Source organism: Cnephaeus nilssonii (assembly GCF_951640355.1).
Source record: "Cnephaeus nilssonii genome assembly, chromosome: 10".
Lineage (NCBI taxonomy): Eukaryota > Metazoa > Chordata > Mammalia > Chiroptera > Vespertilionidae > Cnephaeus > Cnephaeus nilssonii.
The window spans coordinates 92,678,528-92,706,351 of record NC_137081.1 but is presented as its reverse complement, the minus strand read 5'-3'; the positions used below and the strand labels follow the sequence as shown (position 1 = coordinate 92,706,351).

At 41.6% G+C, this 27,824-nt stretch overlaps 1 protein-coding gene across 1 annotated transcript; it reads left to right on the top strand.

The window, feature by feature from the left end:
- Positions 1–23,776, top strand: POLR2D (RNA polymerase II subunit D). The gene is made up of 4 exons (XM_079782070.1): positions 1–129; positions 3,819–3,999; positions 10,139–10,234; positions 16,979–23,776. The coding sequence occupies exons 1-4, from the start codon at positions 57–59 to the stop codon at positions 17,055–17,057; spliced, it is 429 nt and encodes a 142-aa protein (XP_079638196.1). The 5' UTR covers positions 1–56; the 3' UTR covers positions 17,058–23,776.
- Positions 23,777–27,824: the final 4,048 nt, after the last annotated feature.

Sequence of the window (27,824 nt, the reverse complement as noted above, 5' to 3'; positions counted from 1 at the left end):
CGGCCGGCCGGAGGCCCCGCGCTGCCACTTCCGGCGGCGGAAAGGTCGGCGCGACGATGGCGGCGGGCGGCAGCGACCCGCGGGCCGGCGACGTGGAGGAGGACGCCTCGCAGCTCATCTTCCCCAAAGGTGGGCCCGGGGCCGCCGAGCGCCCCGCCGCCTCCCGCGCGGCCGTCCCGGTCGGAGGGTCGGACCGGCCCCCGCGACGGGCCTGACGGGCCTCAGGCGTTAGGACGGTCCCGCCGGCGGAGCGCGGCTCGTCTGTCCCGAGGGGACCGGCCCCCGGCGGGCCGAGCCCGGACGGGGCGGGAAGGGACGAAGCCGGGAGGGGCGGAGGCGGGCTCCAGCTCCAGCTGCGGCCGCTGCGGGGAGTTCCCGCCTTCTGGCGCGGCCCCGGGAGCGGGCGCGGCCCCCCGGGAGCGGGAGCGGGAGCGGCCCCCCGGGAGCGGGCGCGGCCCCCCGGGAGCGGGCGCGGCCCCCCGGGAGCGGGCCGGTCCCCCGGGCTGTCCCGCGGAGCCGGGGCGGCGGGGCCGAGTGGGGAGAGGGTTCGGAGGACCGTGGCCGGTGGGGAAGAGAGACTCGGCCCGGAGGGCACCGTTTGCTGTTTGGGAGCTCCGCTCGCAGTGTGATGAAACCAGAATGGAGAGAACGCTTAAGATGTTAACGGGCCTTGTCCTGTAGGTGTGGACAAACAAAGCAAATGGAGGGAACCCTAACAGTGCCCTTCTTATTGAAAAATGGTGTAATTATATTTATTGTGAAGCTTTATGTAATCATTTATAACGAAATTATATAATTAAAATTATATTTAAATTGCTATTTTTTGTTAATCCTCACCCAAGAATATTTCCCCATATATATGTATATGTATGCATATATATATATATATATATATATATATATATATATTTTTTTTATTTTTAGAGAGAGAGAGAGAAGGGAGGGGAGGAGAGAGAGAGAGAGAAACTTCGGAATGGAACCTGCAATGCAGGTATGCATGGACCTGGAACTGGACCTGTGACCCTTCAGTACCAGATGCTGACATTGTAACCACTGAACACACCAGCCAGGGCTTATATAATTTTTCACAATAAAAAGTGAAACTCCACAACCTTTCTCCCAGACAAGTACTGTAGTTTGTTGCTTATTCTTCCAAATTTATTTTTATTCATAAATATACACGTACATTTTTTTCTTTGCAAAATGGGATTAGTACTTAGTGGTTGTACTATAATATTGTTTATCTATAGATAGCTTGCTTCCAATTTTTTTTTAAAACATTTTTATTGATTTCAGAGAAGGGAGAGGGGGAGAGAGAGAAACATCAATGATGAGAGAGAATCATTGATTGGCTGCCTCCTGCAAACCCCCTACCTGGGATTGAGCACAGGCATGTGCCCTAACCAGGAATCCAGCCGTGATGTTCAACCACTGAGCCACGCCAGCCAGGCCAGTTTTTTATTTCATAAACTCAAGTGCAAATATTTCCATAGGATAGCTTACAGAAGTTTTTTGCATGATGGCAATATACATGTTTCTTTTTAAAAATGTAATAACTAAGAAGGAAATGGTTTTCTTAATTTTGTGATAAATTAAGCCAGTTTTTTGTATTTGGATTTTCTCTGGGTACTTTTAGTGTTTTCTTTTTATACTCTGAAAATACTTGTTTTGATAAAAGCAGGTAGCATCTGGTACACATGAGAATTTTATTGAATTGGGTATAATTAGATCATAGATCCTATCAAGTTATTATCTTTAACTTCTCAGCTGATACAGGCAAGTAAAGTACAGTAGGTCCTCGGGTTACGTCGGAGATCCGTCCCTATGGCGCAACTTAATGTGAATTTCGCCGTGTCGGAACCCACCTACATAAGCACCTACGTCACTCACATGGAGCACACACACAGCAGTAATTAAGTGAAACAATAAAAAAAATTGAAAAGAAAGATAATTTCTGACCTTTATTTGTGGTAAATTAAAAAACATAAAATATATATGTACATATGTCGAAATGACGGAACTTTTTTTTTTATAAGTAAATGGGAGATGGTGACTTAACGACGTACATCGGGTCGGAAGTAACCTGAGGACTGCCTGCATTATGTATTTTAGAACAACAGTACATAAGAGATAGGAAAGACTATGCTATGGGATGTAAAGTAAACAAACATGTGAAAATAATTGTAGGACTCAAAGCTTCTGAGTACTTTTAGTGGTAGTTTTCACAACCATATTTGCCCACAAATAAAATTTATTCTTCATCTATGTGATATAATTAACAGCAACTCTTGAAAAAATTAAAAAGTAAGTAATTTTTCTAAAGATTATATCATCCCAATCACTCTCTCCCTCAAGTAAAGAAATCCCCTAAACCATTTTTTACTAGAGAAAAATGTACAATAGTAGAATACCATCTGAAATTGTCACCCTATCATAAAACATGAGTGGCTGCAATAAAGGGTCCTCAAGGAAATTCCCAGCTGAGGTGCTGGCCAAGGAATTGTTTTCCTTATAGGAGGAGGGATTAGTGAATTGTGGCGGTTGCTCTTAAAATACCTGCACAGAGCCCTAGCCGGTTTGGTTCAGTGGATAGAGCGTCAGCCTGAGGACTGAAGGGTCCCAGGTTCGATTCCAGCCAAGGGCACATACCTGGGTTGCGGGCTCAATCTCCAGTGTGGGGCGTGCAGGAGGCAGCCAATAAATGATTCTCTCTCATCATTGATATTTCTATCTCTCCCTCTCCCTCTCTGAAATCAATAAAAAAATATTAAAAAAAAATACCTGCACAGGGGGTTCATAACTTGCAGATCCCCTGATCAATTTCCTTTCATTTTCCAAATAAATTATGTATAGTGTGCGTGTGAGAGATTACATCTAAAAAGTGGTTGTTGTGGTTAGCTACGGGTAGAGGTCTGGGTCCTAACTCTCCATAGTTATAAAAAAAACTGTTTGAACCACCTCTCCTCTTCCCATTTATTATTATTATTACTGTGGCCCGGTGCACGAAATTTGTACACATTAGAAGGGAATTAATTAGAGGGGATATTTTAATATTGCTGTTTGCCTTTCTCTATAATAGAAGTGTTAGAGATGAAAGAAAAATTGTAAAATGTATATGAAAATCTCCCTCCTGTCAGAGTCTGGGGTGCACTGCGGGACCCAGAGTCAAATCCCCACCCACCTGCACATGCGCGCCTAGAAATCACGCAAGACCCAGACCTGGCTGGTCACGACCCACAGGTTGAGAACTGCTAGCAGGGTCTGCCTAAGACCATCGGAAAACACAGATATTTACATTACAATTCATAACAGTAGCAAAATTACAGTTATGAAGTAGCAATGAAAATAATTTCAAGGTTGGGGGTCACCACAACATGAGGAACTGTATTAAAGGGTCGTGGCATTAGAAAGGTTGAGAACCACTGACCTAGAGAGTATTATGCTAAGGGAAAATAAGTTAGAGAAAGAGATACTGTGCAGTTTCACTTAAATGTGGGATCTAAAAAAGACAAAAATGAACAAAAAGACTGATAGAGACTGAGGGGGGATTTTCGGCTGGGTGGAGAGGGGGAGGGGACTCTAAAATTGTGATAGGTTTGCACAGTGGCAGATGATCACTAGAATTAGTGGAATGGATGGACACATTTAGGTATAAAAATCGCCAATCACTGTATTGTACACCTGGAACTAATATAACCAATACAATATTCTATCAACAATGCAATAGATTGCTGTAAATCTCAAAGGCAAAAATCAACATTTAGAAGCTCACCTTTGAAGGAATATTTTCAGCTAACGTTTATTCTTCTCACAAATAGAGTTTGAAACAGCTGAGACACTTCTAAATTCAGAAGTTCACATGCTCCTGGAGCATCGAAAGCAACAGAATGAGAGTGCAGAGGACGAACAGGAACTTTCTGAGGTCTTCATGAAAACTTTAAACTACACAGCTCGTTTCAGTCGTTTCAAAAACAGAGAGACCATTGCCAGTGTCCGTAGGTGAGTGCTAAAAGACGTTTTTTTAAAAAATATATTTTTATTGATTTCAGAGAGGGATGGGGAGAGAGAGAAAATCAGTGATGAGAGAGAATCATTGATTGGCTGCGCCATGCACACCACACACTGAGGATCAAGCCTGCATGCAACCTGGGCATGTGACCTGACCAGGAATCAAACCATGACCTGGTTCATAAGTTGACACTGGACCACTGAGCCATGCCAGCTGGGCTAAAAGAAAGTATTTGTTAATCCAGACTATTGGACATCTATAGGTAGACTGCTATTACCCACCCCTCATCATCTCAAGGATGAATGTATCTTACCTTATAATAGACAAATATGCAAATTGACCACACCTTCGCTACGCCCAAGCCACGCCCACCAACCAAGCCATGCCCACCAACCACGCCAACCAGGAAACCGTTGCAGGGACGTTGGGGTGTGGTGGAGCCCAAGGCCGGAAAGCCTCCGCCCGAGGCTTTCCCGGCCTTGGGCACCAGCGGGGAGCCTGCACAGATCGCAGGCAACGACCAGGGGTTCGGCTCCTGCGATCGGTAGCAGGGACACTGGGTGCGGCCGATCCCAAGGCCACCGCCCGGGGCCAAGCCCCGACCCTGAAAGAAGGCAGAAGGCAGTGGCCACAGCCAAGGCCTGGGTCCCTGGTACCAGCAGAAAACTGGTGCAGGCAGCCAGGTGAATGAAGGTCTGTTGCACGAATCTTCGTGCAAACGGGCTACTAGTGTAAAGTAATTTGTCAAAATTAAAAATTGCTTATAAGGCCAAATTTCTTTGGCCACCTTCTCACATATCCCAAATCCCAGTTACCTCCTTGCAAAGTAACTATTAGCAGTTTGTTGTTACCCCTTCATATTTTTTTTCATGCATTCATATATATATATGTATGTGTGTGTGTGTGTATGTATGTATGCTGTTTTGTATTGTAAAAAACAGCATTTTGGCCCTTCCGGATTTGGCTCAATGGACAGAGCGTCGGCCTGCAGACTAAAAGGTCCTAGATTTGATTATGGCCAAGGGCACATGCCCTGGTTGGGGGCTCAATTCCCCCAGTAGGAGGTTTGCAGGAGGCAGCCAATCGATATTTCTCTCTCATCATTGATATTTCTATCTTCCTTTCTCTCTGAAATCAATTAAAAAAAAATTTTTTTTAAAACAACAGCATTGTGTGTGTGTGTGTGTGTGTGTGTGTGTGTGTGTGTGTGTACTAGAAGCCCGATGCACGAAGATTGGTGCTAGAATGGGCTTTCCTTTCCCTGGCTGCCAGCACCGCCTTTCCACTCTGACCCAGCCCCTTTCTGCTCCGGCCCCGCCTTCCCACGCTGCCCAGAGGCCCTGAGAGACCGGGGGTGGGGCAGAACGCCTGCATCCCGCCCCTGTCACTCAGCCCCTGTGTATGCAAATTAACCGCCATCTTTTTGGGTTAATTTGCATATCACTCCTGATTAGCTGGTGGTGTAGGGGAGGTACAGTCAATTTACGTGTTTGTCTATTATTAGGTAAGATGTTAAAATGCATTAAAAAGTAACAATAGCCCTGGCCGGCTTGGCTCAGTGGATAGAGCGTCAGCCTGCGGACTGAAGGGTCCCGGGTTCGATTCTGGCCAAGGGCACATGGCCGGGTTTCAGGCTCGATCCCCAGTGGGAGGCGTGCAGGAGGCCGCCGATCAGTGATTCTCTCTCATCATGGATGTTTCTATCTCTCTCTCCCTCTCCCTTCCTCTCTAAAATCAATAAAGAAATATATTTTAAAAAAATGACAATAATTGAAATAATATAGTGATACTTTGTCATGAAATAGATCATTGAGACAATAGAAAATTTAGAAACATTCAAATACAAATTTATTATATTTTATATGTGTCCAATTTATGGTTAAAATGGCACTGTAAATTAGTGGGGAATATTTTACAACAAAGTTTGAACTCTACATTACACCAAAATAAATTCCTAAGAAATTAAGGATTTAAATTTAAACTATAATGCGTAAAAGTGCTGTGTGACAACATGAGTGAATGTATATATTAGTTGTGGTTTAGCAAGACGTTAAATGTGGGAAACATGATTGACTCTAGTTGAACGTCAGCTTTTGTGAAGGTAGGGACTTGGTCATATTCATCACTGTCAGTCTCATTATAGGCACTAAATAATTAATTGAATAAATAAATGAACTTGCATAAATGTATTTAAACTTTCCTATATCGAATAAAATACAATGTGTAAAATGTAAGTGTGAATAAACTTGAGAAGGATTGATATCCTTAGATGATACCCAATTCATAAAAATGATTTGATTTATATCAGAACTTTAAATGACTGTCTAGTTCACATGAAATAATGTTCATATTCAAGGAAATCAAAGTAATGGTGAAATAGCTAAGTAGACTTAGAAAAGATTAAAAAGAATGGGAAACCTAGTATAACAAGTAGGAGAAATGGGCACTGTCATTTATTGCTGGTGGGAACATATATTGGTAAAGCCCTTGTAAAGGCACCGTCTCTCAGAAGCCTTGCAGACAGTCTTACCTTTGAGCCACCTTATGACCATTTCTCTGAATTCTTTCTCTGACAGGTTGCTTGCCTTCATTTTGTTTACTTCCATTTCTGGTGATGCCTGCTTTTCTTTCCTATGGGGGCTGTTTCTTTGTCTCCCCATGGTCTCTCTTCTCTGGGTGTTTGGTTATGTAGTTCTCTCTCTCCTTTCCGTGGTGGAGTGTAGAGCTCCTCTGAATCTGCATGTTTGTGCCAATTGGGTATCGGTGTTCTGAGGTTCGCAGCTGTTTGTTGGGTGCCATAGTTGTAGATTTTCAGGCTTCCGATAACATCCACTTTTCCCTTCAAGATGGCGCGGTCTCCTTGTCGGAGCCGGTGGCTCCTGGAGGGAACCCAGCAGCAGTGAGGGCTGCCCGGTCAGGGGAGCCTCGTTCAGCAGTCCCCCACCTTCTCCTGGATTATAGCTGTCCCTCAACTCACCAACAAACACTCCCGTGTGACCCTCAGCTGTTCTTTCTATCTGCTCCGGGACAAGGCTCGGGACACGTCTGTCTGTTCCACCGCCATTTTTTTTCCAATCGACAGTCTTACCTTTCAATAATCCTACTTCCAGGAATTTATTTTTAAAACACACAGAATCAACTGCACAAACAACTATTCATTTACAATGATTTTCAAAAAGCATTGGAAACAAATGAAATGTTCAACAAGAGGAAATTTGATGATTAACCTTTTGCACTCGGATGTCGAGCGCAAATTACTCTTTGAATGCATCAATAATTTGAAATATAAAAAAATCCAAATAAGTAAGTTTGTATGAAAAGAAACTCCAGTTTTTTATTCTACTGCCGCGCTTTGTAAAATCTGGGGTATTTAAAAAATTAAATCCCGAGTAGAATAAAGGAATCGAGAAAAAAGCAGGCGAGTGCAAAGGGTTAAGTTATGGCACAACTTTTCAGTGGAATGTGTAGTCATGTGTGTACTAACATAGAAAACAATTACTATGTTGTTGAGTGAAAATGGCCAGTTGTGCTTGGCTGGTGTGGTTCAGTTGTTGAGCGTCGACCTATACAATTCCTGGTCAGGGCATGTGCCTGGGTGTCAGGTTCACTACCCAAGCCTCTTAACGGATACCTGTCAAAGGAAACCAGTCAGTGTGTCTCTCTCACATTGGTGTTTCTCTCTCAACACCTTCCTTCCCTCCTCCATTCCTCCCTTCCAGTCTCTCTGTAAAGCAATGGACAAAATACTCTCTAGTGAGGCTTAAGAAAAGAAAACAGAAAAATGGCCAATTTTGGAATAACATGTTAGGATTCCTTTTTATAATTTAAAAAATATAGTTGTATTGATTTCAGAGTGGAGGAGAGAGGGAGATAGAGATAGAAACATTGATAAGAGGAATCATTGATCAGCTGTGTCCTCCATGCTCCCTACTGGGGATTGAGCCCCAAACCAGGCATGTACCCTGACAGGTCATGAAACCCGTGACCTCCTGGTTCATAGGTCAATGCTCAACCACTGAGCCATGCTGGCCGAGCTATGAAAACATTAATACTGGTTATTTCTGGGAAGAATATTAGATTATTTTTCGTTACTGATACTTTTTAAAAAAATATATTTTTATTGATTTCACAGAAGAAGGGAGAGGGAGAGAGAGAGAGAGAAAAACACCAATGATAAGAGAGAATCACCGATTAGCTGCCTCCTACACGTCCCCTACTGGGGATGGAGCCCACAACCTGGGCATGTGCCCTTGACTGGAATCAAACCCAGCACCCTTCAGTCCACAGGCTGACTCCACTGAGCCAAACCAGCCAGGGTGATACTTTTTTTGTTTTTTTAATCCTCACCCAAAGACAGGATAAGTTTTTTATTATTTTTTAGAGAGAGTGGATGGGATGGGGGAGGGAGAGAGAAAAACATCTATGTGTTAGAGACACATCAATTGGTTGCTTCCCACTCACACACTGACAGGAGGTGGGAAATGGAGCCTGTAATCAAAGTGCGTACCCTTGACCAGGAATTGAACCCAAGACCCTTTGGTCCACAGGGTGATGCTCTAACCGCTGAGCAGATTGGCCAGGGCTATTGATACTTTTTTGATATTGTTTGTAAATGAGTACGTGCTCATTTTAAAACATTATGACCCTCTTCATAAACTTAAGTAAAATTTAAGTTTACTGTATTTTATTTACAAAATGAAAATAGCTTCAAGTGACAGAAATTTACTAACAGAATGTGTGAGTTTATATTCTGAAACATAGAAAAATGTCTAGAATGCTATACTAAGATGATACGTTGATATTTGTTTATGTGATAAAATGGGTAGGTAGGTCACACTTTTTTTTTGCCTTTCTGTATTTTCTAAATTTTGTACATTAATATGCTTGTAATAGTGATAAACACAGTGTTTTGTTTCTGAACAGATAGTTTTCTTTGAAACCACATTTACCATTGATGAGCTCTGTTTTATTTATTCTTTTTTTTAATATATTTTTATTGATTTCAGAGAGGAAGGGAGATGGAGAGAGAGATAGAAACATCAATGAAGAGAGAGAATCATTGATTGGCTGCCTTCTGCACGCCCCCTACTGGGGATCGAACCCACAACCCTTCAGTCCATAGGCCAATGCTCTATCCACTGAGTCAAACCAGCTAGGGCCATTTATTCTTTTAAAAGACTTTTTATTGGGCCCGGCCAGCATGGCCGTGTGGTTGAGTGTCGACTTATGAACCAGGAGGTCACAGTTCAATTCCCAGTCAGGGCACATTGCCCGGGTTGTGGGCCCAATCCATGATGTGGAGTGTGCAGGAGGCAGCTGATCAATGATTATCTCTTATCATTGATGTATCTGTCTCACTCTCCCTTCCTCTCTGAAATCAATAAAAATATATATTTTTAAAAAATTTAAAGATTTTTTAGTAGTTTTTACAGAGAAAGAAACATTGATATGAGGGAGACATAGGTTGGTTGCCTCCCACATTGATCTGACCTGGGCTGGGGATCGATCCTGCAACCCAGGTATGTACCCTTGACCTGTGATTGAATCTTTGACATTTTGGTGCACGGACCAACACTCAAACCACTGAGTAGAGAAGTCATGGCATTGGCTGTTGTTTTATACAGTTTGGCATTTAAATTAAGATGCAGTTTACATATGTATTTGTACAAAGTAAGATATGTCTGTATTTATTTATTTATTTGTATGAATTTAAGAGAATTTTCTCCAAATCAAACACCTAATCGGTTGGGAGCATCTAATATCATGAGTTTGACAAAATTAATGGAAGCAAGGCAGAGTGGTAAGAGCAGAGAGCAACAAAATACATTCCTGGGGAAACATTGCATACTCCTTGAGGCATATTGTGGTTTTTCATAAGTTGCCATAGCAGGGCTTCTCTGACTGCATGTGATTTCATAACTTTCATTGTTTCCTTCATTTTGTTCTAACTTCCTGTTCCCCAGGAATAGGACCACGAAGTAATTTGAAAGTAGGATTTTGCAACCGCCCTAACCATTACGTAAAGATTGCAAGTGCTTTACTTTTTCTCTTCCTTGTTTCATTTGACCCCCATTTCCTATTCATCACTCTTTGATTATATTTTGTTATGATTTTCTTCCTTTTAATCAGCTTGTTGCTCCAGAAGAAGCTTCATAAGTTTGAGTTGGCTTGTTTGGCCAACCTTTGTCCAGAGACTGCTGAGGAATCCAAGGCTCTGATCCCAAGGTTAGTACTGGGTATGATAAATTCGATGTGTTTTGTATATATTCCTACAACTAGAATTACTGTCTAAAAAGTGGGTGCATTTGAAATCTGGATAGACATAAACATTGAGAGGACCTCTTTTAACAGTGTGAGAATGATGATTTTATGGCAAACCAACTGTTAGCAGAAATGTGGAATAGCTGTAACTCTCAAACATTGATGGGGTGCAAATTAGTACAGTCACTTTGGAGAGCAATTTGGCCACATCTAATATAGGTAAAGGTGAATATACCTCATGACCCCAAAATTTATTCCTGAATAGATGCCTTCAGACCCACTTATAGGTGTAGAAGTAGATGTGTATTCCAGGATATATTGCTACATGTTAGTGATAGCAAAAACATGACAACAGTGTATAGGCTAACTGGAGACTAGGTAGATATAGAGACTGGTAGAAAGAGTTCTCACAGAAAGCAACGGAAGGTCTGGAGAACGGGTCTAAACCCAAAACTGGGCCCCCAGCAGAGAGCATCAGAACTGAGAAAGGTGCCCGCGTAACTGGCTGTGAAAAGCAGCAGCGTTACAATATGCCAGGGAGAGAGAGCTAGAAATGCAGGCACCCTCTTAAAGGTCCAATACACAAAATTTTGTGTTCAGCCACACACATTGGGCTCCTGCAGAGGGGGGACAGAGTGGACACCCTGGTTTTCTGTGCTGAGTTATTCTCTCATGCTATGGAGGACATCTTTCTTAGGAAGACCTTTGCTCTCCAGGTGATTTTTTTTTTTTTTGCCTGGAGTGTGGGGGAAGACAGTTGACCCACCCAATTGGGAAATCCCTTGACCCATCCTCTGTAGTTTCTGAGGCCCATTAAGAGACTGAGAATAACAATTAGACTCCAGGCAGAAGCAATTACCTCACCCAGTTGGAAAACCTCTCCCCAATCGGTGGATGATTGCTTGAGGCTACTCAAGACTGAATCCAATCGCTCTGCAGGCAGAGGTTGGTCTCTGGAGGCTTTGAGTCTTAGCCTGAGCTAATGAGGGAGAAATAGCGTTTGACACTGTCCTGCACTAGAGATTGGGAGGCATAGCAGATATAGCTAATACATAGTCACAAACCCAAACAGGCAGCCAAAATGGGGAGACAAAAAAAACACCCCCAAATGAAAGAACAAGAGAATTGTCCAGAAGAAAAGCTAAATGAAATGGAGATAAGAAATTTATCGGACAGAGTTTATAATAATGATGGTTAAGATTCTTAAGATCATAAGAAAAGATAGTAACTATGAAGAATGACATAGCACTAATAAAGAGCATAATGGAAATGGAAGGAATACATGGCAGATTAGGGGAAGGATCGGATCAGTGAATTAGAAGGTAGGGTAGAAAAAAATAACACGATCAGAAAACTGAAAGAGGAAAAAAAACAAAAAACAGGAGGACAATTTAAGGGAGATGTGGGACAACATGAAACATAACAATATTTGCATAATAGGTGTGCCAGAAGGGGAAGAAAGTGAGCAAGGGACAGAGAATGTGTTTGAAGAAATAATGGCAGAAAACTTCCCTAACCTGGTGAAGGAAAATGTCACACAAGTTCAGGAGACAAAAAAGAGTCCCAAGCTAGAAGAACCCAAACAGGCCCATGCCCAGACACATCATAATTAAAATGCCAAAAATTAACGACAGAGAATCTTAAAGGCAGCAAGAGAAAAGCAATTTGTTACTTACAAAGGATTTCCCATAAGGGTGTTAGTTGATTTCTCATCAGAAACTCTACAGTCCAGAAGGGAATGTCATGAAGTACTCAAAGTAATGAAAAGCAAGGATCTGAAATCAAGATTACTATGTCCAGCAAGGCTATCATTTGAAATAGATGGTGAAATAAAGATCTTCCTTGGCAATAAAGGCTAAAGGAATTTGTCACCACCAAATGGGCACTACAAGAAATGCTAAAGGGACTGCTATAATAAGAAGAATAAATAGACATAGGCATATAGAAGTAAAATTGCAATAAATGAGTACCTATCCTATATAATAAAAACCTAATATGCAATTTGACCAGGGGGCAGGGCCAGCCAGCCAACTGCCCATGGCCCCTCCCCCTGGCTGGCCCCACTCCGGCCAGCAATGGTGGCAGGCAGCCGGGAGAAGGGAGGCCCTGCCAGCAGCCATTAAGGACCCTACCTATTCATGAACTTCGTGCACTGGGCCTCTAGTCAATAATAATCTTAAATATAAATGGATTAAATGCTCCAGTCAAAAAACAGAGGGAAGTTGGATGGATAAGAAAACATGACCCAACTATATGATGTCTACAAGAGACTCACCTCAAAACAAAGAACTCACACAACATGAGACTGAAGGGATGGGAAAAAAATTCCATGCAAATAGAAACGAAAAAAAGCTGGGGTAGCAATACTCACACTGACAAAATAGACTTCGAAATGAAGGCCATCACAAGAGACAACAGTCAGTACATAAGACTAAAGGGATCGATCCAACAGGAGGATATAACCCTGGTGAACAACTGAGCACCCAATATAGGAGCACACAATATCTAAAAAACTCCTGGAGGACTTTAAGGGAGAGATTGTCAACAATACAGTCAGCCCACTGATTGCACTGAATAGATCTTACAAAAAATTAACAAGGACACAGTGATTCTAAAAGACACACTGAATCAGATTGATTTAATTGACATTTATAGAACATTTCATCTCAAAGCTACAGAATATACATTCTTCTCGTGCACATGGGTCATTCACAAAGATAGACCACATGTTAGGACACAAGTTACTGCAAATTTAAGAAGATTGAAATCATATCAAGCATCTGCTCAGATCACGGTGGAATGAAATTAAAAGTAAACTACAGTAAAAACAACATTCAAAAACGGAGGCTAAATAGCATGTTAATAAGCAATGAATAGGTTACCAATGAAATACAAAACTTCCTGGAAACAAATTAAAATGAACACACAAAAACCCAAAATCTCTGGGACACAGCAAAAGCAGCCCTGAGAGGGAAGTTCATAGCACTACATGCCTACCTCAAGAAAAAAAGAATAATTACTAATAAACTATGTAACCCTGCAACTTAAACTATTAGAAAGAGAACAAGACAAAATAAGAGTAAGTAGAAAGAAGGACATTTTTAAAAAAAACAAAAAATAAATATTAGAAGAGAGATAACATGGAGACTTAAAAAAAAAAAGAAGAAACCAAGAGCTGGTTTCATCATAAAACAAAGAGGACCCCAAAAAATAAAATCAGAAGTGAAAGTGGAGAAGTAACAGCTGACACCACAGAACTACAAAGGACTATAAGAAAATACTATGAACAACTATATGCCAACCAGCTGGACAATATGGATGAAATTGACAAATACCTAGAAAAATACAATCTCCTAAAACTGAATCATGAAGAATACGGAAACCTGAATAGGCCAAAAACAACTGAAGAAGTAGAAGCAGTAAATTTAAAACAACCCACCAGAAGCCTAAGGCCCTGATTTGATGGCTTCACAGGGGAGTTTAACAAACACTCAAAGAACTAACATCTATACTCAAACTATTCCAAAAAATCCAAGAGGAAGGAACACTTCCAGGCTCTTATGTGACCAGCATTATCCTAATTCCAAAGCCAGTTACAGACTACAAAGAGAGAGAATTACAGGTCAATATCCTTCATGAACATAAATGCTAAAATCCTTAACAAAATATTAGCAAATTGAATCCAGCAATATATTAAAATGATTATACACCATGACCAAGTTGGATTTATTCCAGAGATGCAAGGCTGATAACAATATTCACAATTAATAAATGTGATACATCACATAAACAAATTGCAAGACAAAAATATTATGATTATATAAATAGATACAGAAAAAGCATTCAATAAAATCCAACAGCCATTTTTTCCAAAATGTGAATTAAGGGAGCATATCTCAACATGATAAAGGCTATATATGACAAACATACAGTGAATATTATACTCTACGGGCAGAAACTAAATCCATTTACCCTAAAAACAGGAACAAGACTGGGATATCTGCCGAAACCAGTTTTGCTCAGTGGATAGAGCATCGGCCTGCGGACTGAAGGGTCCCAGGTTCGATTCTGGTCAAGGGCATGTACCTTGGTTGTGGGCATATCCCCAGTAGGGGTGTGCAGGAGGCAGCTGATTGTTGTTTCTCTCTCATCGGTGTTTCTAACTCTCTATCTAAAAATCAATAAAATATATTAAAAAAACAACAACTGGGATGTCCGTTTTCACCACTCCTATTCAACACAGTACTGGAAATACTAGCCACAGTGATCAGACAAGAAGAAATAAAAGTCATCTAAACTGGAAAGGAGGAAGTAAAACTGTCATTTGCCAATGGCATGATATTGTACATAACCCTAAAGTCTCCACCAAGAAACTACTAGATTTAATAATTGGATTCACCAATGTAACAGGATCAAAATCAACCACCACAAATCAATGGCATTTTTATACAACAATAATGAATCCTCAGAAAGAGAATGTAAACTAAAGCCCATTTACTATTGCAACAAATAAATTAACATACTTAGGAAAAAACTAAGGAGATGATAAAAGACTTGTACTCGGAAAACTACAGGACATTGGAAAAAAAGATGAAGATAACAACAACTGGAAGAATATACCATGATATACCATGTTCTTGGATTGGTAGAATTAACATAATTAAAATTCCATACTACCCAAAGCAATCTACAGATTCAATATAATCCCAATTAAAATACCAATACCATATTTCACAGATCTAGGGCAAATAGTCCAAAAATTTATATGGAACCAAAAATAACCCTGAATATCCCCAGCAATCTTTTTAAAATTAATTATTATTAAGTATATTTTATTGATTTTTTTACAGAGAGGAAGGGAGAGGGACAGAGAGTTAGAAACATCGATGAGAGAGAAACATCGATCAGCTGCCTCATACACACTCCCTACTGGGTATGTGCCTACAACCAAGGTACATTCCCTTGACCGGAATCGAACCTGGGACTTTTCAGTCCCCAGGCTGACTCTCTATCCACTGAGCCAAACCAGTTAGGGAAATTTATTTATTTTTAAACCCTTCCCCCCTCACCCAGGATATTTCTCCATTGATTTTTAGAGAGAGGGAAGACAGAAATAGTGATGTGAGAGAAACACATCAGCTGGTTGCCTCTGCATGAGCCCTAAACAGGGCTCTGGCCGGGTAGAAGCCAGCAACCGAGGTACATGCCCTTGACCGGAATCAAACCATGGACCCTTTGGTCCACAGGCTGATGCTCTGTCCACTGAGCCAAACAGACCAGGGCATCCCCAGCAATCTTGAGAAAGAACAAAGTTGGAGGGATCACAATGCCAGATGTCAGGTTATCAAAACAACCTGGTACTGGCACAAGAATAGGCATGTAGATTGTTAGAATGCAACAGAGACCCCAGAAATTGACCCAAGCCATTATGCTCAATATTTGACAAAGGAGGCAAGAGCATACAATGGAGTCAAGACTGTCTCTTCAATAAATGGCGTTGGGAAAGTTGGACAGATACAGGCAAAAAAATGAAACTAGACCTCCAAATTATTCCAGATACAAGAATAAACTAAAAGTGGATAAAAACTTAAATGTAAGTTGTGAAACCATAAAAATCCTAGAAGAAACCATAGACGGCAAAAATCTCAGACATTTCTCGTAGCAATATGTTTACAGGATACATATCCTAGGGCAAAGGACACTAAGGAGAAAATAAATCAGACAAAATAAAAAACTGCTGCACAGCAAAAGAAACCACAAAATGAAAAGGGAGACCACTGTATGGGAGAACATAAATATATAAGCAACTCATACAACTGAACAAAAGGAAGACAAAAAATCCAATTATAAAATGGGCAAAACTTCAAAGTGGACATAAGGAAGGCCAAGAGACATATGAAAAAAAATGCTCAAAGTCACTGATCATCAGAGAGATGCAAATGAAAATGACATGGAGGAGAGGGTATGTGAGAAGTTTTCAACCAAAAATGTATGCATAACCCATGGACACAGACAATAGGGTGGTGAAGTCCTGGGGCAGGGGGTGGAGGAAGGTTAGAAGGGGTCAATGGTGGGAAAAGAGGGACATATGTAATTCTTTCAACAATAAAGATTAAAAAAAGAGAGACTACAAATACATCATCATATGACCATATATTGTGTGTTATATAGCAGTGAAAAAATTAATGAACTAGAACAACATGGAATAATGTTAACACATGCCAGAATGAATTTTGAGCCAAAAAGTTGCAGAAAGATATGTACAGTATGATGATTTTTCTTATGAAGTTTACAGTGCTGATACTCCTTATAGATATGTTTAAATGTACATATTGTTAGCACAGAAATATTTATAGGCATGATAAATACCAACTGTAGGATAATAGTCACTTCTGGGGAAGGAAGGGGAGGTTTTGGGATGGGGAAGTATGCAGTCATCAGTTCGTTCCTGTTGTGTTTATTAAAGAAATCTAAATCAATTAAGGATAACTATTAAGGTTATCTTATTTCCTATACCTTTTAGATGGTTTAAACACTTCATTATGTTTTTAAAAAGAATGGCAAGAAGTAAAGATTGACAGGTGAAAGTGTTGGTTTTTAGGGATAAATGGAGAGGGGGGCTACTTTGGTAAATACTGGCTTGAGGTAACGTGAGTGTGGGCACACTGTCAGCCCCTGAGACACTCATTGCTGCTTGTGTCCTTGCAGCCTGGAGGGGCGATTTGAAGACGAGGAGCTGCAGCAGATCCTCGATGACATCCAGACCAAGCGCAGCTTCCAGTATTAACCTCCAGCGTCATGCTGCTGAGGGAGCGCCCAGCGCGGCACTCGTCTCCCAGGACCTGAAACTCTCCCAGAAGACCCTGGGGACACTGTGGGGACAGCAACGCCGCTGGGTCTTGGTTTGGGTTGCTGTTTCAGACTTGGCTGTTAGATTGTGACGACCACGGAGTCTTGGAGAGGCCTGGCTGTGGCTGCCTGCTGGCTTCCTGAGCTCGCCTCTGGAGAGGGTGAGGTGGGGGGATGTGCATATAAACTATGCTGTTGACTACCTCATACCATGGATTTTGGCCCCTGTGTTATTTTTTATTCCTTATATTTCATGTTTTGGTTTCAATGTGTTTATAGTTTTTGAAACTATACTAGAGCATATAAAACTGGAGTGGTGAACAACAGTCTTATCTAAATGCACATGGAAGAATTAAGCCAGACCTGTATCAATGTTTGAAATTCTTGAAGATAGGATGGTGGTGTTGATTACCAGAGAGAGCCTTGACATTTTTGTGCTTAACCCGAAGACAGGAGGAAGCTCACTGTGGAGAGCAGTTACGTCCGAGGATCATTGTGCTGAGTGAGTGGAGCCTGTAGACTTGAGGTAGACAGCACTTTGCCTTTTTTCTTACACTGTTGCAGAATGTAGTTTTGGAGTAAGTGATCCTAATGTACTTAAATTTTTCACTCCTAAACTAAGATGTTTTTTCTTCATGCCACACATGAAGGTCTCAACACTTTGTTTTTTGTTTTTGCTTTTTTAATCCTCACCCGAGGATATTTTTCCACTGATTTTCAGAGAGAGGGCAAGGCAGAAATATCAATGTGAGAGAAACACCTAGATTGGTTGCCTCCTGCCCGTGCCCTGACCAGGGCCTGGACCGGGGAGTATCCTGCAACCGAGGTACATGCCCTTGACTGGAATCGAACCTGGGACCTTTTGGTCCATAGACCAATACTTTATCCACTGAGCCAAACTGGCTAGTAGAGGCAACACTTTGAAATCTCCCTTGTATGTGGCATCCCATCCAAACCTCTGCTGGGTTCTTGGCCACAGGTGTTTCCTGCTGGGTGTTTTGGAAGGACAGAGTTTGCCACTTCCTGAAACACTACAGTGAAACCTTTTTAAGAGCTGAACATTTCAGCTTTGATTTTTATGAAGGGAAATACGCCTGCTGTCTTCACAGTTTGGGATTTTGTTGTTGGCTCCAAACGAATTCATGATCCAAGGAGGAGGGTGAGGCCCTAGCTGGTTTGTCTTAGTGGATAGAGTGTTGGCCTGCGGACTGAAGGGTCCGGGTTCAATTCCAGTCAAGAGCACATAGAAACAGCTATGATTCTCTCTCATCATAGATGTTTCTATCTCTCCCTTTCTCTTCTCTATGAAATCAATAAAAATGTATTTTTTAAAAAAGAGGTTGAGGAGCCCTTACAGGTTTGGCTCAGTGGATAGAGCGTCGGCCTGCAGACTGAAAGGTCCCAGGTTCGATTCCAGTCAAAGGCAGCTGATCGATGTTTCTCTCTCATTGATGTTTCTAACTCTCTATCCCTCTCCCTTCCTCTCTGTAAAAAAATCAATAAAATATATTTTTTTAAAAAAAGAGGTTGAGGAAAGAAAGTTGGCTTTAAAGGTCAAGGTAGTTTTATCTTAGCTGCTAAAACAAAAATAAAATGTGTTTATTTTTATAAATTCTTAAATGATGTGGTTTTGTTACCAGTATTCTTATTAATATTTAAAGGGGATGACAGCCTGGCTGGTGTGGGTGAGTGGATTGAGTGTCATCCCATGCACCCAGGGCTTGTTGGTGGGTTCTCAGCAGGGGACATGCAGGAGGTGGCTGATTGATGTTTCTCTCTCCCTCCTCCCTTTATCTCTAAAAGTAAAAAATATATATTCAAGAAGCAATGACAATTCTTCAATTTATAAAAATTGAAGTAATGTGTTCATCTTTAGACAACTTCACTTCTTTTAGACTCACCAGTGTTCTCAGTTGTGAAATGTGGAAGATGGTATTTGTGTGCAGTATAATTTTGAGAAGATCGAATGAAAAAATATTAAGAGCAGCCCATTAGTATCTGACATATATTATGTCCCAGTAAATGTTAGCTGTTGTTATGCTCAGTAGATGAACAGGAATAGGTGATAAATCAGCTTGCTTCATAGAAAGTAGTGCAAGCATTTGGTAGCATATCAGTTGGTACTGGTATCAGACTAGGAAACCAAACCAAATTGCTTACTCCTAAAGTCTCCAGAATTACTTTTTAAGAGACAGTCACATGAGCAGGTTGGCACCACACAGTCGAGTAGAAGAGACATGGAGAGTGCACCTGTCATAGCCCAGGTGCCTGTTCTCTCTGGTGAGAACAGTGCAGTGCCACCACCTCACCGGTGCCCACTTATCTAGTCTGAGCTGGATGAAGGCAGGACAGAATGAAAAGTGTGTGGCATACAGTTAGGCACTGATTAATTGTAGTAAGACAACTAGAAGCAGATTTTAAAAATATACTAGGGAGTTTCTTACAAAAGCCACCTCATACTATGTTCTAGATTCAAAACCCAGTGAACATATTCTGTGAGGCATTGTTCTCTACAGCCCCAGCAGCAGCTGTCTGTTAGTTGTCAGGAGACCCTGCAGCGTCTTTAATCATCTGTGAAACGGTTAGGCTTATTCTGTACTATTTGCAAAAGCAGAACTCGGGGACACACTGAAACAAAACAAATAGATGGCATGTTGTCTAGCTCTCACTTCACCAGAAAGCTACCAGAACAACCTTTTCTGAAAATTCTAGTCATTCTAGTTTTATTGAAATGTATTAAACTTGAGGCTTGAAAAATAGCATTACTGGATGGGGCCTGAGCACAACCCATTTTTAAAAAATATTAATGTGTTAAGCTTATAAAACTATTGAAGCCTACACATAAAGAAGTGTATGTGAATAATCTATGTGGTATTAGTCATAATAGCCAAACAGTCCAAATGCCCACGGGCTGCTCAATAGATAAACAAAATGTGATAGTATTTTTCAACTTTTCATTATGGAAAATTTTAGACATACAGAAAAGCTGAAAGACTAGAACATTGATCACCTATATGTTCATCACCTACGTTTAACATAATGTTTGTAATATTTGCTTTACCTATAATATATTTTAGCTATAAAGCATTTGAAAGCAGATAGGTGCCATTTCATTGAAATAGTTAAGCATATGCTTTTCAGAATTGGCTTTCCTCTGTAAGCAGTATTGGACTTCAGAACATTGACAAGAATTTCCTGATACTGAATGTTTAGTTCGTACTCAAATTTCATCTGGGGATAGTTTGGGGCCAATGATCAGTCCCTACGTTGGTATAATTTAGTATTAGATTATAAGCAATTTAGTATTAGATTATAAAAAAGCAATTATCACACTAATGATGTAAAATGACACTTTACTTATGAAAAATATTGCAGAAATACATGTGGTTACTGCCCTCATGTTGTTGTAAGGATCTCTGACTGGACAAAAATACCTATATGCAACCCCATGATGAAAAATGAACCTGGATAGGTTGCAGGCCCAAAGTACACCTTGGTCACGAATGTGTCTGCCTGTGGCTCTGGGTCTCTCCATCATTAGTGGGAGGGCAGTTTGGGACTCAATGGGCAGAATGGGTGCATGGTGACAGTTGCTGTATATCACCAAACATGGAGTAACATTCAGACTTAAGTCCTATGTGCCTCATTTCCTTGTGCATGGTACTTGTTAGTAAAAGTTGAGTAAAAACATAGCCCCATTTTCAGAAGGGTCAATGTGGAGCTGCAAGGAGACTAAGAATGTATCTGAAATAATAAAATTGGAGGAGAGGGCTCGTTAGAGAGGGTTGAGGTGGTGACAAACAGCCCAGAAGATATTTTGAAAGACAACTCAAAGTTGCCTAACAAAATCTTTTGGAAGGAACAAATATTCAGTAGGGCAGCTGTTAGCCACATGTAACTGTTGTACACTCAAGGCTAGTATGACAGGATCTAATTTAAAATTTTTATTTGAAGTTTTCATATGTAGCTAGTGGCTACTGTATTGGACAGCACACTTAGTTCCCAAAACAAATGTTCTGGAGGCCATTGAAATGAAAGAGGATTTCAGCAAGATTAACAATATTCACAAGAGCAGCAATAATAACAGGTGACTGTTAATCAAAATTTGGTCCCCAAATTTCTTTTTTTTTTTTTTTATATATTTTATTGAGTTTTTACAGAGAGGAAGAGAGAGGGATAGAGAGTTAGAAACATCGATCAGCCGCCTCCTACACACCCCCTACTGGGGATGTGCCCGCAACCAAGGTACATGCCCTTGACCGGAGTTTCAGGGTGGAGCCTACAGCCTTGGCTTCCCGTCAGCCCCGCCCTATGAGGTTCCTGGGTCTCTGTGTCCCTGGGTACTCGCTGCAAGCATCTCTGAGAGAAAGGCGCCCTCGAGTTTCGCCTGCTGCCAAACACTCTAGTATCTCCCACAATGAATCGGGATTCCCAGATTCTCGCCCGGGACTGGGGTTTAGTGCAGTCTGGCGCTTTTGTCTCCTTCCCGCTAGAGCAATCCTGCGGCACAGTCATCAGTCCGTCCTCTGTGCGGATTCACGTGCGCGCCTCCGGTGCTCTGCCTTTCGCCGCTCCCCTGAGTTTCCTCCTTACAGCCCAGATTCCCCCAGTATGAGCCTGGGTTCCCTGGGTCTTGCCCGGTACTGGGGTCCAGTGCAGTCGGAGCTGGGGTTCAGCGCAGTCCGGAGCTTTTATCTCCTTCCAGCTAGAGAACGCCAGCCAGGCACTCAGCTGCCTGTCCTCTCTGGCTCTGTCCTCTCCGCACTCGCATGCCCGTATCTCCGTACCTCAGGCTTTTACAGTTCCTCTGATTTTCCTTGTGGGTTTCTCTTTCTAGTTGTAGGATTTCCAGTCAGCCAGCTATCCTGTGGTTCTGGATGATGTCGGTTTTGTCTTTTAGTTGTATTTTTGAAATTGTTGTGCGAGGCTGCAGTTTAGGTGTTTACCTATGCCGCCATCTTGGTTTCTCCCCCCCAAATTTCTGAAGTCTACATTTGTACTTACTATACATCTCTAAGTTCAATTTTTCTAATACAAGTCCTTTTTTTAAAAAACCTACCTCTTCTCTACTAATGTCAGAAAAAAATTTTGAAAGCTATTTGAAGGAAACATCTGGAAATAGTGAAAAAAGTGATTAACATCTTTTGGTGAGAACCTCTTTCCTGATTAATTTTGCCTTTTCAGTAGGCTGATAACTTGTATGTTGAATTTAAAAAACAAAAACGTAAACCCTGGCTGGCGTTGTGCAGTGGTTAGCTTGTCAGCCCGCACACCAAAAGGTCGCAGGATCATTTCCCAGACAAGGGCACATACCTCCCTTGCAGGTTCAATCCTCAGCCCTTGTCAGAAAGTGTGTAGGAGGCAACCAATCAATCAATGTGTCCCTCTTACTTGGGTGTTTCTCTCTCCAACTCTCTCTTTAAAAAAAAAAAAAAAATCAGTGGAAAAACTATTGTCAGGTGAGGTTGAACAAAATCAAACTAACAAAACAAAACCCCAAGATTCATCATCTTTTAAGGCTTCCAATATTCATATTTGTAATTCTGATAAAGGTGGGTCAGGAACAGGATACTTGCACATTCAGGGACTGATGTCCTTTTAAATTCAGACTATCTCTTAAGCCATATTAACACTGGGCTGGTGTCATGCATGTCCCAATTATATTCTTATTAATAGAGAACTTAACAGTTCATGTTCAGAGGTAACTGAAATTGTGAGGTATTTGATAATGCTTTCTCAATTTAGTGATGGAAGAAAGAAAAAAGATAGACATGATTATGTAAAATTAAAAACTATAAAATCAATAAAAGCAAGAATTTGGAACAGAGAAGACAGGCAAAGGGTGAAGATATTTCCTTTTTCTTTTTGTAATTGAACTTATTGGTGTTACATTGGTTAATAAAATTATATAGCTTTAAGGTGTAGTTCTATAGCATACCATCTGTGTATTGTATTCTGTGTTCACTACTCCAAATCAAGTCTTCCATCACCATTTATCAAACCTTTATCCCCTCCCTCCACCCACCCAAAGATGTTTATTTTATTAAGAAAAAAAAAACACAGCCAAAACCGGTTTGGCTCAGTGGATAGAGCGTCGGCCTGTGAACTGAGGGTTCCCGGGTTTGATTCCGGTCAAGGGCATGTACCTTGGTTGCAGGCACATCCCCAGTAGGGGTTGTGCAGGAGGCAGCTGATCGATGTCTCTCTCATCGATGTTTCTAACTCTCTATCCCTCTCCCTTCCTCTCTGTAAAAAATCAATAAAATATTTTTTTTTTAAAAAAGAAAAAACACACAGACCTAACAGGTTTGGCTCAGTGTATACAGCATTGGCCTGTGGACTGAAAGATCCCAGGTTCAATTCCGGTCAAGGGCATGTACTTGATTGACTCTCAGCGATGTTTCTAGCTCTCTATCCCTCTCCCTTCCTCCCTGTAAAAAAATCAATAAAATGTATTTATTAAAAAAAACAACTTTGAGATATGTTCAGAGAGAACCAAGATGGTGGCATAGGTAAATGCCTGTACTCACAGTCTCCCACAACCACATCAAAATTACAATTGAAATACAGAACAACCATCATTCAGAATTGCCTGAAAGCTGGCTGAATTGGAAGTCCTACAACTTAAGAAGTAAAGAGAAAAGCACATTGAGTCTGGTAGGAGGGGCAGAGGTGTAGAACTGGCTGCTTTGACAACCACCTGTGCTCCTGTTTGAACAGGGATGGAGATTATCTCTGAGAAGGCCATCTGTGAGGAGCAAGGGGTCCCAGCCTCACCCCAGCCCCCCAGCCCAGGGTTCCAGAGTTGGGAAGAGAAGTTCCTGTAATGTTGGGCTGTAAAAACCTGTGGGGATTGTGCCTGAGTGGCACAGAGGCTGCTGGAGCCCCAGGCAGTTGCTCTTAAAAGGCTGGTGCATGAACTTAGACTCAATCCATCTGAGTGCCAGTGCTGGGCAGCTTTGGGGGAACCAGACATATACAGGAGGAACTGGATTGTCTGGTGTCAGGGCAGGAACTTGGGGGTGGAGTTCCCCTAGACAGGCTTGCAGGGGTCATTGTCCCTGTGTTGGACCCTCCCCTGTTGCAGGGCTGACTCTCAGCCATATCCTGAGTCTCCATTAGCCAGGCTCACACTGTTCACTCTACCCTGGTGATTCCCTGAGACCCTGTCCTATCCAATTTGCAGCCCTACTCAACCTGTTTTTAGCAGCTTTTCCATATGAGTAGCCTGTCCTGGCTTAGGCTTTAGACTTTCCTAAGATCTCTCAAAGAAGCTGCAGCTGGTGTCAGCATGCTCCAAACTTACCAATAAAAAGCCCAAGACCTATGTCACAGCTAGGCCTCCCCTGGACACTTCGAAGCCACACACAAGTAGCAGTCATCTGCATGTCCCCATGTAATTCCTGCTGAGTTGTGTAGGAAGCAGTTATAGGGTTAAGCCTCGGACTGACTTGCTGGCAAAGTCGCAAACAAGTCCCAGTTTGGAGGGCTCAGTCCTCTAAGCATAATTAAGCTTGATCTTGTGACTGCTCCCTAGATCCTTCCTGGGTAGCTAGTGGGCTGTGGGAGGGGCAGCAAGTGCTGCCAAAACAAGTGAAACTTACAACAACATTGTAGATTACTAGTTTGTCCCTGACTATAAATAAAGCCTCAACTTTGCAGTCTGGATTTGTTCTGTGACCTCAGCAAGGCACAGAAGATCCACCTAGACCCAGCTTTTTCTCTTGGTCTGTTTTTTCTTCATCCTTCGTCGCCCCACTCAGGCTCTCCGAACCCTTGGCTGTGCTGGCGTGGCACAGAGTTGCCCCAGGCAGTGGCTGACTTTGCCCCTCCCTGGAGGCACCAGAGCCAGTGCACCTGGTGGACAGCTTCAGACCACAGCAGATTACAACTCTACACGTCCACAAGCAACACACTCAGGAGGCAGACACAGTGAGCACCAAAGCCCACTGAAGCAAGTCCTGCTCCATAGGCTGTCTCCTGCGCAACAGCTCTCCCACTGTAGTCAGAGCTGGTCCTCGCAGCCAATTGGCCAGGAGGTCAACTCCTCCCAGTGACACCAATAGCAATCGAGGCTCAACTACAAAACTGTGCACACAGCCCACACGGGTGCACCCAGAGTGTCCAGCTCAGGTGACTGGGGAGGCTGAGCCACTGGGCTTTACAGGACACCTACTACACAAGGTCACTACCAATTCCAGGAGACATAGCAGCTCTACCTAATACATAGAAACAAACACAGGGGAGCAGTCAAATGTGGAGAAAAAGAAACATGTCACAAATGAAAGAAATGGAACCAAGCAAACTACTGGATACAGAGCTCAAAACCATGGTAATAAGATTACTCAAGGGTCTTCATGAGACTTTCAAGGATCTTAGTGAGAATGTCAAAGACATGCTAAAGGACCGGTCAGAAATTAACTGAAATTCAGACACAAACTGAAATAAAGAACAATGTACAGGGTTTCAACAGCAGAGTAGAGGATTTTGAGAATCAAATCACCTATTTGGAATATGAGGAATCAAAAAACAAACAATCAGAACAAAAAGAAAAAATCCAAAATATGAAGATAGAGTAAGGAGCCTCTGGGACACCTTCAAGCATGCTGACATTCACATTATGGGCGTGCCAGAAGAAGAAGAAGAGAATAATATATTCAAAACCTATTTGAAGAAATAATGACAGTAAACTTGGCCCACCTGGTGAAAGAAACAGACTTACAAGTCCAGGAAGTGTAGAGTCCCAAATAAGAGGAACCAAAAGAGGCCCACACCAAGACACATCATAATTAAAATTCCAAGAGTTAAAGACAAAGAGATTCTTTTTTTTTTAACCTTTTTATTTTATTTTAAATTATTTATTTATTTATTTGGAATAAGTTGTTATTGTTCAGATTATTACAGTTGTTCCTCTTCCCCTGCCCCGCCCCTAGCTCCTGTCCACCCAGTTCCCACCCCACCCCATGCCTTTACCCCCCACCCCGCATTGTCCTTGTCCATAGGTGTAAGATTTTTATCCAATCTCTTCCCCGACTCCCCACACCTTCTTCCCCCCAAGAATTGTCAGTCCACTCCCTTTCTATGCCCCTGATTCTATTATATGCACCAGTTTATTCTGTTCTTCAGATTTTTTATTCACTTGATTTTTTAGATTCACTTGTTGATAGATATGTATTTGTTGTCACTTTGTTGTTCATAATATTTTATCTTTTCCTTTTTCTTCTTCTTCCTCTTCTTAAAGAATACCCTTCAGCATTTCATATAATACTGGTTTGGTGGTGATGAACTCCTTTAGCTTTTTCTTATCTGTGAAGCTCTTTATCTGACCTTCAGTTCTGAATGATAGCTTTGCTGGGTAGAGTAATCTTGGTTGTAGGGTCTTGCTATTCATCACTTTGTATATTTCTTGCCAAGCCCTTCTGGCCTGCATAGTTTCTGTTGAGAAATCAATTGACAATCGTATGGGTACTCCCTTGTAGGTAACTAACTGTTTTTCTCTTGCTGCTTTTAAGATTCTCTCTTTGTCTTTTGCTCTTGGCATTTTATTTTATTTCTTTATTTATTAAGGTATTATATTTGTACATATCTTACCATTGCCCCCCCACCCCACTCCCATACATGCCCTCACCCACCAGAGTTTTGTGTTGATTGATTATGCTTATATGTATGCATACAAGTCCTTTGGTTGATCTGTTATCTCCCCCACCTGTCCCTAAACTTCCCGCTGTAATTTGACAGTCTGTTTGATGCTTTACTGTCTCTGTATCTATCTTTTTGTTCATCAGTTTATAATTTTCTTTATTATCCATACATGAGTGAGATCATGTGGTATTTTTCTTTCATGTACTGGCTTATTTCACTTAGCATAATGTTCTCCAATTCCATCCAGGTTGCTGCAAATGGTAGGAATTCCTTCTTTTTTATGGAAGCATAGTATTCCATTGTGTAGATGTTCCATAGTTTTCTGATCCAGTCATCTGCTGATGGGCACCTAGGCTGTTTCCAAATCTTTGCTATTGTAAATTGTGCTGCTATGAACATAGGGGTGCATATATCCTTTATTATTGGTGTTTTCAGTTTCTTAGGATATATTCCTAGGAGTGGGATTACTGGGTCAAATGGGAGTTCCATTTTCAGTTTTTTGAGGAAACTCCATACTGTTCTCCACAGTGACTGCACCAGTCTGCATTCCTACCAGCAGTGCACGAGGGTTCCTTTTTCTCCGCATCCTCGCCAACACTTGTCGTTTGTTGCTATGTTGATGATAGCCATTCTGGCTGGTGTGAGATGGTACTGCATTGTCGTTTTGATTTGCATCTCTCGGATAATTAGTGACTTTGAGCATGTTTTCATGTGTCTCTTGGCCTTCCTTCTGTCTTCTTTTGAAAATATTCTATTTAGGTCCATTGCCCATTTTTTTATTGGATCATTTATCTTCCTTTTATTAAGTTGCATAAGCTGCCTGTAGATGTTGGAGATTAAACCTTTATCAGTGATAACATTTGCAAATATGTTCTCCCATGCAGTGGGCTTTCTTGTTGTTTTGTTGATGGTTTCTTTTGCTGTAAAAAAAGCTTTTTATTTTGATGTAGTCCCATTTGTTTATTTTCTCTTTAGCTTCCCTTGCCCTAGGGGCAGTGTCAGTGAAGAAGTTCTTCTGGCATATGTCTGAGATTTTGCTGCCCGTGGATTCCTCTAGTATTTT

What these genes read in the sequence shown, in the direction of transcription:
- POLR2D (XM_079782070.1), top strand. Translation starts at nt 57, where the DNA reads ATGGCGGCGGGCGGCAGCGACCCGCGGGCCGGCGACGTGGAGGAGGAC. An exon ending in GCAGCTCATCTTCCCCAAAG is followed by an intron (nt 130 to 3,818) that starts GTGGGCCCGGGG and finishes TCTCACAAATAG; the next exon opens with AGTTTGAAACAGCTGAGACA. An exon ending in TCCAAGGCTCTGATCCCAAG is followed by an intron (nt 10,235 to 16,978) that starts GTTAGTACTGGG and finishes GTGTCCTTGCAG; the next exon opens with CCTGGAGGGGCGATTTGAAG.